The sequence below is a fragment of the Sinohyriopsis cumingii genome, chromosome 18 (assembly GCF_028554795.1).
Source record: "Sinohyriopsis cumingii isolate HCF-2022 chromosome 18, ASM2855479v2, whole genome shotgun sequence".
NCBI classification, from domain to species: Eukaryota; Metazoa; Mollusca; class Bivalvia; order Unionida; family Unionidae; genus Sinohyriopsis; species Sinohyriopsis cumingii.
Window position 1 is genome coordinate 87,041,814 of NC_142978.1, and position 12,019 is coordinate 87,053,832.

Here is a 12,019-nt window from a genome sequence, read left to right on the forward strand (position 1 = left end):
ATTGTTAACATCTTAAACTCGTAGTCCCATCATGACCTCGACAACATCCAATCATTTTAAAATAAAGATAGAACTTGTTTACGTCGTTGCTACTAAGTTTCAATCAAGGTAAGTATCTAGATCAACAAGTGGTGTTTATAAACTAACAGTCAAGGTCAAATTATTTTCTGAAAAAAATATCTCTAGTGAATACATTTACATCATGTAAGGAAAAATAATTTTTTCAAAACTGACAAACAATTAAATTGAAATAAATATGTATTATATCAGATATAATTAAATGAAATATACATAACAGGTCGGCAGTCGCTAATTTCCTGATCTCTTTGGTGCCTTCCAATAACCACAATAACTACAATATACAGGTTACATTACAATATCTTTTATTCCCGATCAATATATCGCCTTTCATCGCGGTTATTATTATCCATCGTACAGACAGTTCTTGTATCGATATCGAGCTGATTACGTTTAGTCTGTGAATTGATTCTACGCCAGCGATATTTGAATGCTCCATGTCGTTTTGCCTGTTTTCCACACATGATGAAAACACGCATTATATATCTGATTAATGGATTCTCATCACGCTGTGGCTTATGGCTGAAATTCAATCGTGTTTCAACGCTGCGGTAAATATATCCTGGTAAATGTTTCTAACATGGATATTTCGCCAGTCTAATTACTGGCTGCGAGCCCATCGCGAATGCAGTATCGCCGCCGTAACGCACTTTCTCGCCATTGGGAATTTTATGTATCTCTACCGTTGAAATTAATTAATAAAATTAAAATGTATCTTCGACATCTCGCAAATATCCAAGTGATTGTGTTTCGCCGATTCACCGTTGTGACCCTCATTGCGTAGTCAGTCTTCATTATAACCCTGCGACGCATGCAGTACAATCTTATAGACATTTGAAATTACTATTTCCGAGTTCTACATCTTTGACGTTTCAAAGGAACAGCGTCAGTCAAACAACAGGAGACGCAGACTAATTCGATCCGGACAATTATTGTCGGGCAATCAGAGTCAGACATGACTCAACTGATGCTTAATTTAGTCATGAGAATGATCAAATGGGAAAAGTTATACTTAATCGGGGAATCCACTGATGATCGGAGGTGTAATGACGTTCCCAAGGATTTGAATAACATTGCTAGGGATGTATCACCAGAAGAAAATGATCCAGCTAGTCTTTTATCTGCAATATCGACGTGGCGCCATTCATAGATGGCCTTGATGGCAACATAAAGAACTTGCATTTATACAAAGATGAAACGTTTGGCAATATCTAACCAAGGGGTTTTGTTTTTCATGGCCGATACAAAAAACACATCTTCTTTCTTTGACGCAACAAATACACACAAATCCAGAACGTTTTCCGGGAGAATGCCCACTTCCTAATGGTATTCAACGTTGTAGACTCACAAACAAATATTCACACAGGATGGTGTTCCGGCAATATGGATAACAATGGTTTTAAGAACTTATTTTCTCACGCACAGCCGACCCGATTATGTATTTATCAAGCATGTTTGAGCAAGTCTACGTGATGGATTCATTATCGGTATCGACAGCAATTGTAAACTTCCATTAATAATACCGAACCAAAATATTGTCGCATGAGAAACTACCTAACTACCTACCTGGGCGCGGTGCAGTTAAAGAGCAATTACATGCTTGTCAATCAGCCTGTGAAGTATTCAATCCGGAATTCGAAGAGACATTTGCGATGATGATCAAACCCACAAGGAAAACTGACATGACAATGGCGGAAACCGATCAGACAATTGAAAAACGTCATCCAGGCAACTACAACGTCGACAAAACGTTTGTTTGCTTACTGACTTGATACATCAAACAATGTCATCTAAGACTATTTAAACACGCTAATAAATCGAGTGCTGAACGAGCAGTTCTTGTATTTCAGAACCAAATTGGCCACCTGAAAACCGGCAGCATTAAACTAGGCGATATCGGCAAAAGGATTACCATGTCGATTGGGGAAATTCGTATTGAGTTTTGGTGAACGCAGATGATCTAAGATTATGTAGTATCAAGAGCGGCCACCAGAGATTATGGTGAGGGACGAATCAAACGCAATGGCGTCATAATGACAGGACAAGTCACCATCACCAACCAACTAGATTCTGCTAAGGCCAGTATCAACACACGAACTGTTTTGGTGTTGTTCAACGTCATACTTGCAACATAGCGTGATAATAAATGTTAGATATACCATATGTATTTGCCACAATTTGAGATGACTCAACAGTCAAAACAAAACTTTGGCATATGAATCTTGCGAGTTTAAAATTGAAAGTAATAAAATTGCACTTCTTGTTATGATCATTTTTGCCTATATTGATCATAACGTTCTGTGCATACATGAGGAGTAGGAAAACAAGAACTAAGCCACCTCCCCCCGAAAAAAAGAAACAAAATCAAGTGTCATCCTCGCTAATACTAGCAATTGTTATCCTCGATAATACTATTAACCATATTGGGAGTGGGTAACATAGAAATATAGCTTCTTTTTTAAATTCATATTTTGAAGCACACATTTGAAGGAAAATACATTCTATGACAATTCAACAGGGAACCCAAATAATTAGAAAACGATGTCAGACTCTAAACTCCCAGTTCTACTTGTAATCCTGAAAGTTTGCTATTCACTTATATAATCTATACAACCGAACCCATCATATTTATAAAGGCGTTTGTCAATAGTCGTTTATAAACTATACTCTTGATAGCATAAGGTGACAGCTACAATATTTCCTTCTTAACATAGGACTTCTTTTACTCTAGAAAGTAGGCATAAAGAAATGGAAGAAGACGCATGTTAGGAAGAGGAGGAAGAACATGTTTTTGTATTGAAGGTATAATGTTGCGACCGTGCAAGCATTCTTTCAGTCATAACATATTCTGGGCTCACCTGGTACTGGCTTGATGTGAAATGAATGCAGAATTTTGATTGTGGTGCTTGCATTGATTTTTCTGTATAATAAAAGGCTAGAACGAAAGAAGAGTTTACAGAGAAGAACGAAGAAATGTGTACTATTTATGATGTAAATAAATACAATATAAATTGTGTTCTACTTTTTATTCTGTTCTCTTTTTTCCTTTTTCTAATACTCACAGATCACAATTACATTGACATACATATTAATACGTTTACTTCACGACCATACGTTTACTATACAACATAAGCAAACACAATCGTTTTTAATACACAAGATTTCATGCATACTTTAAGAATCAACAATTCTTAGCATAAATGTTTTAAAAACTAAATTTGATAACATCAATGTATAATCCTATTGATGGAGACTTGTACTAATCCTATTATAGAAACTCCCTATAAAATAAAACCTTCAAATAAATATCTGGACGAACCCGAAATTTGTATAAATCAAAATCTGGAGAAATCCGAATTGTAGACAAATCCGAAATTCCAGAAAATTTCATATCAAGACAATTTCTAAATTTGTGTAAATCAAAATCTTGGCAAATCCAAAATTTCACATTATAATAAAATAACACTTTCAGAGATGGTTTTTAGCTGAATAAAATTAGTCATGACTGATACAAATTTGGATTTAGGATTTTGCAATTTTGCTCCGAAAAGAGACGGACAGTTCTGACCTCTGAGGACGTATTTATAGTCTCTGTACCATCGGAAAACCTCGGGTGTTTACACAAACACAAACAACGGGGACACTCGAGGATATCCGATTTGGGTAAGAAACGAGAACGCTACCATTCTCGCGCTTAAAAAGATCGAATTATGGGGACAAAGGGTTCATTACAAACCTAATGGAGCAAGATTGGAGGCAACGTAAAATATCGCAACCTAATAATAAAAAAGTATATAACAGTTACTCGAAACATAGTGACGAGTTGAAATAATCATGACAATGGATGAAATGAGTGTCGGCCGACATGTGCTTTCAACGAGGGACTATCTCAAGGCAACGTAATCATTGGAAAGATGGTACATGCACGCATCATTTTACATAACTGTACTATACTTAATTTTAAGATAAAATTGAGAGACTAGCGTAGCAATAAAGACTCTCTGGTTTATGTCTTCCAAGTTCAAAAATAAACGAATAAAATGAATCTAAGCAAACAGAAGGTCAAATATTGAAAACATTTTTGTATTTACTACGAAAGAAAAACACTAAACACACTTTTAAACAGAATGGCTTTAAATATATTAGTCGTGGTTGTTCAGATGTAATTGAAGCTCACATGGAAAGATATATGATGTAGAAACCGTAGTTATCTACAAGTTACGTTATTAACCTAGATCAGCAATCATTATATGGGTCTGCACCTACGAAGTCCGTCCATATTTATAGCTTGGGGCAGGCTACTGTGACCCTAAAGTGGAACTGTCAAAATATTTAGGACAATTATCAAGTTTTATAGAAGCAATTTGATTTTTGAAAATTGATTGTTGATTCGAATATGCCTTTAAATAACCAGTACACAATTTTCTCGTCGCTCAATATGTAATATGTTAATTTTGTAGCCATGTCTTGATGAAGTTACTGAAGTTTGAAATCAAGTATAAATATATATAGTATGTGTTCCAAAAAGGATAATTAACTATTCAAGGTATATTGGTGACTCTTCAACTAAAGAAATTGATCGACTTGAGAGAAGTGTCTTGCGAGAAAACATATTTTAGCCGCTTGCAAACTGAATGGGAAAACACGGTACATTATTCGCTTGAATCCTTACTTCCTTCACCAGTTTAGATAGATCCTGAAATGTGTCTAGGTTAAACAAGTGAGTGTTGATTGGTTGTGAAACATACTGCTTCACTTCGGCTCGTCCTTGGTCGGAAGATATTCCAACTATCAGACCATATACCTGCACCTTGTTAGCATTGGGAGGGAACGTGGCAGCCTTTAGCTCATTGGCAGCTTGTATGGCGTTATATCCACAATTAGACTCTCCGTCCGTCAAAATAAGTACCTCCTTGTCCACGTAAGCGTTGTTTCTGACTCCTGCAATAAGAACAACATTGAATCAATGTTTGTATTAAATATATTTACTTAGATTGCTAACGAATTTAATTGTTTGATTAAGTGGATGTGTATTGCTTGTTTGATTTCTTCTGTTACAGCACATGCATTAATCATGAAAGAACAGCTCTTAGGCTATAAGATTCTTTTCCTTGCAAAAATCTTAGTATTCACCCGCGATCTAAATTATGCACATGTTGCAGCTGCTATTGTTTGGTTTGCTACTTTACGTCACAGCGACACATGTAGCTTATTTAGTGCCCGGTTTGCAAGTGAAGGAAAACAATCTTTTGTAATCTACCAGCTGTTTTAATCCGAGCTTCGTGTACACCATAGCATGAACAGTTTTGCAAACTTTACCTATTCCATCTACTTTCAAGGTTCTAATTTTGCAACCGTGATACGTTTTGTGCATGATAAAATGGCATACTGTTATAATGAAGCTTTTAAGAGGCCATGACTAATACAATTTGCCAGTATATAAGGCCTGTGTAGTACATATGTTCGGTATATATTAATGAATTTAAATACAGGTTCTCGTTCAAAGAGCATTGCAATTTTGGAGAAGACGCATAAAAAGGAGGCATTGGTAGGTGACGATGTTCTTAAGTTTGCAACAAAAAAAAAACAAAAGAAAAACGGAAAATACATTTAACATCAATTTTAATTCGGCTTAGATGATGTTCTCATTACTGGAAACTTATTAACACAAGGTTTATGTATGACACAAATTATTTACAACAGCTTTTGCAACGGCGTTGAAACAAAGAGTAAATTGTTTAGTCCTTGGCAGTAAAAGCAACGCAAATTGGAGTCAGTCTACAACAAATACGTGTATATTGGACTCTGCTCATCTATGTTTATGTATGTTACCGGTTGAAGTATTTAACTAGGTCACACTATATCTGTTCTGTCTTTCCTTCACTGATACAGCTAAAACAGTCAAAATAATCCAGCTATCTGGCTTATATGAAATATACCTTATTGATTTCATAAGTAAATAAAGAATATATCTCATTTGGAGTCTCACTACATTATGAATAATATTCAATCCCGAAATGCCATTTTAAACGATTTACACCATTGACAAAAAGATGAAAGTAGAAGCCATTATAGGAAATTTCTGAAGTATAGCTCATCTTCTTCATTACCTTTGTTACTGCTGAGAAACATGTTTAGTGCTGCTTTGAACGCATCTCCTGTACAGGTGGAACTGCGCATGTATTGTATATTCTGTATTGCATTCTTTAAAACTGCAGTTGGGAACTTTTGACCGAAGAAAAATTCTTCTTTTGGCTTGTCGGAGAACTGGATTAGAGCCGCTTGATGGTATTGTATCTCTTTATTTAGGAACGGGTCTGTCGGGCATAAGAGCCCAAGTATCTCTGCAATGTCTTTCAGAGCTTGATTAAAGCTTTCAAGAGTAATACTTCCGGAGGAATCCATCAAGATTAGAAGATCTCTTGTATTGCCAAGGGTCCTTTTGGGTCTAGTTGATTGAGTTGTTCTGCGGAGAAAGTTCTCAGTAAACAATTTGGCAGTCTCATTTACTGTGAGTTTTCTTCCCGCTAAAATTGTGAGAGAAATTAGATTTCAAAGAAAGAATATAAGTACTTGTGCACACCATCTGATCCGTCTAATTTGATTCATAATCTGTCTTTTGAAGCTTTCCGTAAACATATATTAGGATAGATTTTTTTTTATATCTGCTAAATTTAAAAGTGGACTGATCGGAAGTTCAGGTTTATGTATGTATGTATGTATGTATGTATGTATGTATGTATGTATGTATATATGAAATTCAAGAATACTTTACGCAAAAGAATGTCGAGATAATGAGCGTATGTTAAGAAAAAGAACACAATTAAAATAAACATTTCTTCAGCTAGTTTAGTCCACAAATTCCTTAAAAAAGAGCTTCTGGTTCACGCTTAATTATAATCATAAACTCGGGATCCATAGCAAATCCTGTCTTTGATTTTTCTCATCATGGCCCTTTTTAGGTAAATATCAATGTACTTATGTGTTATTAATAATTACTTTAAAAAGTAACAAAGACTGAAGTATTTATTAACTTCAGTTAATTTGTCACAGATTAACTGATCGATGTACATTACCATCTATCATGTTTTCAGTTACTCATTTGATTACCTTTGGTCTCTTTCTTTATGTTATGTGAACTATTGTGTAACAATAATATTTCGCCTACTAAACTCGAAAGCTATGCCGTTATATTGAAAAGTGATTTACACTTTAAAGACAACCGCCACCCGTTGTTGTTATTGCTTTTTTTCTTAATATGTTGCTACTTATATCAAATGTTTGGTTGCAATTCAAGTTTGAAATTTGCTTTTATGAAACTGTAAAACTATTGTAATCAGAAAGAATTCATCTTATGGGCTTTATGTATTTTATCATATTGCAATTACTTCTATTTAAAAAACTGTCTTATTACTCATTACCTCTATTGATTAAAACTTGGTAATCAGGTACAGAAGATTACCAAATCTACTTATAACACTATATTTCTGACACTGTATAAGGTTAATCTGCATACGTAAGAGGAACTGAATAGTCTACTGACCTGGTTTGGTTTCTGTAACTTGAGGGCATGGCGTGCCACCATTAGCTGGATAAGCAAGGATAGTCCTGCTGCGCTCATACTCACCAAACCCACCTGGCCCAGCCCAACTTGTCCATTGGCTGACCTGACAATCCACCTTTACGTTGGTAAAAAGGAATGCTGAAGCGGCGCCTAAATAGGCTATAGCAAGGAACAACAATGACTGCATTTATGTTAGGTACCAGGTTGTACTGTCTCTAGTTTTCTGAAAGAAGAATGACTTTATTAACCAATATTCAAATTGTTTGAAATGTTAAAAAGCAAATAGAAGTGTCCAGTTAAAACTGATAAAATAACGAATTAAATACTCAAGCTATTACAATTAATGTTACTAGTACGCCTAATACTACTTCTTTAACAACATACGCGCCTATTATAACATCAACACCTATTATTTACTACCTCGAATGAAAGAACTATGATATTTAGTACCATCACCACTCGTTGCTATTAATATTTTTACAGCTTTTGCTACCACTTCCCCAATTTTAACTAATGTCGTCAGAATAATATTCTCATATCATGCTGCTAGTTGTCATACAGACATAACCAATAATAATAATAATAATAATAATAATAATAATGTATCACTAATACGACAACAACAACTACTACTAATACTACTAGTTCTGCTCCTACTATAACAACAATTAATACTGTTACTACTATTTTCCAAGTAATACTAATACTGATACTACTCATAATATTACTGGATCTGAAGGATGGAAATCAACAATATATTCCAGTGTAGCTGTAATTACATTAGGACTACATAAGCTACCAAACCACAATAGAACGACAAATTGATCCGAAAAGACGCGATGTCAAAGGAGTTGAGCTAAATTTCACAAACCTATTGTGTGACCATAGCAAACTTGTTCAATATCAGTTAAACGGAAACGAGGTACAAACATTTACAGTGAAAATAAAACAAATTAAACATCGATTTGGAGTTAGAAATATACTTACATTTGACTGGTTTTGACGTTCTGGCCTTTTCAACATTGGATCTCCATTTATATACATTTTGTCAGTACACATCTGACCAATGGGAGATGAACAAGGACCAGTTAAATATGCCATTGCAGTGTCATTCTTTTTATTCTATTTATTGTATCCATGGATGTCTGCACTCATAAATCATAAAGCTCAAACATAATAATGCAAATTTACACACTTCTTCCTCTTCCTGCTCTAAGTTTTGGAATCGGCGTATTAATTGTAGATGATAAAATATGTGTAAACAGTTATCAAAAGCACCAAAACAAATTATTTTTTTCAGTCACAATATTCTTCTCATTTAAATTTTAATTCTCTGCATTTATATACATTTTGTCAGTACACATCTCTCCAGTGGGAGATGAACAAGGAACAGTTAAATGTGGCGTTGCAATGTCATTTTGTTTACTTCTGTGTGTTGTATCCATGGATGTCTTCACTCATAAATCATAAAGCTCAAACATAATAATGCAAATTTACACACTTCTTCCTCTTCCTGCTCTAAGTTTTGGAATCGGCGTATTAATTGTAGATGATAAAACATGTGTAAACAGTTATCAAAAGCACCAAAACAAATTATTTTTTTCAGTCACAATATTCTTCTCATTTAAATTTTAATTCCCTGCATTTATATACATTTTGTCAGTACACATCTCTCCAATGGGAGATGAACAAGGAACAGTTAAATGTGTTGTTGCAATGTCATTTTGTTTACTTCTGTGTGTTGTATCCATGGATGTCTTCACTCATAAATCATAAAGCCCAAACGAATGATGCAAATGTACATTCTTCTTCCTCTTCCTGATCTAAGTTTTGGAATCGGCTTATTGATTGTAGATGATAAAAATGTGTAAACAGTTATCAAAAGCAAAAAAAACATAAACAATTTTACAGTCACAATATTGTTGTCATTAAAATTATGATTCTCATAACAAAGAAAAATAATGAGAGAATATAAAATCAGAAAATAACGGTTCAAATTTTGAATGTATTAAACTAGAGATTTTACTCAAGAACTGCAGGTGAAGACACAACGTAATCAACAAAAGACTCAACTGTTCAGGTGAATTGACATATATCTGTAGCACTTGCCATACGTCTTTTGAAGAAGAATATATTAAGTGACATGGTCATAGAGCTAATTACATTTGAATTTTAGGGATTGTTTTTGTTGTTGTTGTAATTACTAGTCATTAAAATAAGTCAACGGAGACAATAATAATAATAATAATAATAATAATAATAATAATAATAATAAATAAATAAATAAATAAATAAATAAATAAATAAATAAATAAACAAATATAAATAATAACATCAACAACAATAAATCAAGGCGGCTACATTTTCAATTATCAACGTGCTTTTTTTTACGGATTTGTACCGCAATAGACAAATTTGGTCATCTATTTGAAACTAAATATCACACAACTATTATGTCTTAATTATGACAGAAGTAAAGGTATTACTATATGATCTACATTTCGATATAAATTAACAATGGCCATGAAACCTTTATACTATTAATACAAATAAATTATTTGTAAAGAAACAACTGGATGCGCTGCCAGATAAAACGATCGCTCATCATTAATCTCTAGTTTATACACACTTTCTCTCTCTCTCTCTCTCTCTCTCTCTCTCTCTCTGCCTTCCTGAATTACTCTTGCTTACTTAGGTGCTAGTGACTGACTGAGAGCTATTTTTCTTTTGTACATACTTTGGAACTGTTCCAATGCATGAATACCTGTGTATTAGTACGTTGATTTAATTGACTATCTTCAATTATCGACTCTGTTAATCTTGAGGGCTTACATTCTGATAAGTCATAAGGAAACAAAGCCATTGTCATTAAGATAATCATATTCGCTACAAGATATCGTAAAAGGTATTTTGGCCACATAGCCATTCCACGTGTAGTATCAAGTAAGGAACGGTGGTATGTCAGTACAAACCTTACGCTAAGAGTTTCTCTTCCTTGTTTTAAGATTTTTTCCATAGTATCATTAGAAATGTTAGCCGAACATTGACTAATTTAACACTTGCACTTCTAATTATATATTAAGAATGCTGCATCAAATTTTCTGAATGTGACAAATTATCATTTTGAAGAAAGTGAACATAAGTCTTGATTTACCATGCATTTTGCAAATTCTTTTCAACTTTTCGAATACCAATACATTCTAATTTAAAACTTCCATCCTATCATATGAATATTTTTGGGGCATCTAGAATATGTGAACAATCAGACTATATCAAAAGGGCAGAAATTGAGAAAGAACATCCCATTCGCAAGTTATTTTGCAATTGAATAACTTCTGCTAAAGAGCTATTGTATTAAAAACTAATAATACAATTAAAACCTGGTTGCATCACACTAAAATCTATTGAATCGTAATGTTGTCAGTACTGTCAGGTTTTTTTCTTTCTTCTTTTTATCTTTTCATTTTTCTAATGTCGCCGTGTATGAGTGGTATTAGACTCTGCTTGGTATTTAATCTAACTAGAAGCAGAAAGAAATGAAACAAACTTATAAAAGGATGGAAATTGTTTGGTGTATCAAAGGGGACGATTTTATGTTTTATTTTAGTGGCAAATTGCACACACTAACACATTTAAATTAGCACCTTTGGACAAAGTTTGTTTAGAAGTCTTTTCACTTCACTGACAAAACGTTAGTTTGGAAAGTGCAAAGGAAATACATTAAGCAAAGGTTAGGAACTTGGATCAAAATAAAGCGATAATAAATGTTCTAGCTCACCCATAGTACTATGAAACTGAAGCAGTTACGATATCTTTTGGAACGAAATTTTGATTAAATTGAGAGTCTGGAAACATTTTGAATTAATATAAGTAAAGTTGATCTTGATCCAAAGTAGTAATGCAGAATGAAATGACAATCTAGTGAACTTGTAAAATCCACCCAAACTCAGATATATAGAGAGGCCTTTGACACAAATGCACGGTCATCTCATACAATAAATAGTGAAAATATTTTAATAATTGATTTATTTTGAAAATATTTACACTTGTTATATTCTTTTTGTCTAACTAAAATAATATAACACATTATGTTCTAGCTGAGCTGGCGTATTTTTGTACGAAAAATAAAATATACTCAAGCGAACCTGACAGTGAAGACTGGAAAAATGATAAATGCACAACTTGTACACGTCTTTAAGTTTTCAATGTGCTGTTGCCAAGAGTTGAAAATTATAAACGCACATCGTTATTCTTGTCTAGATTTACTTAAAGCCAGGGGAGACGATTCTCTTCCTGGAATTTAAACAGTTTACTCCCTGTTTAAAAAATATTAATTCACCTCTCTCTTAATTGCAGGCCAGCGTGATTCTGTGTAGG

At 33.7% G+C, this 12,019-nt stretch overlaps 1 protein-coding gene across 1 annotated transcript; it reads right to left on the bottom strand.

The window, feature by feature from the left end:
• Positions 1-3,089: 3,089 nt before the first annotated feature.
• Positions 3,090-8,769, bottom strand: LOC149777232 (matrilin-1-like). Its single transcript, XM_089942835.1, has 4 exons — positions 8,630-8,769; positions 7,622-7,865; positions 6,189-6,605; positions 3,090-5,019 (listed from the first exon to the last, which is right to left on the bottom strand). The coding sequence occupies exons 2-4, from the start codon at positions 7,827-7,829 to the stop codon at positions 4,694-4,696; spliced, it is 951 nt and encodes a 316-aa protein (XP_089798961.1). The 5' UTR covers positions 7,830-7,865; positions 8,630-8,769; the 3' UTR covers positions 3,090-4,693.
• Between the last annotated feature and the right edge of the window lie 3,250 nt (positions 8,770-12,019).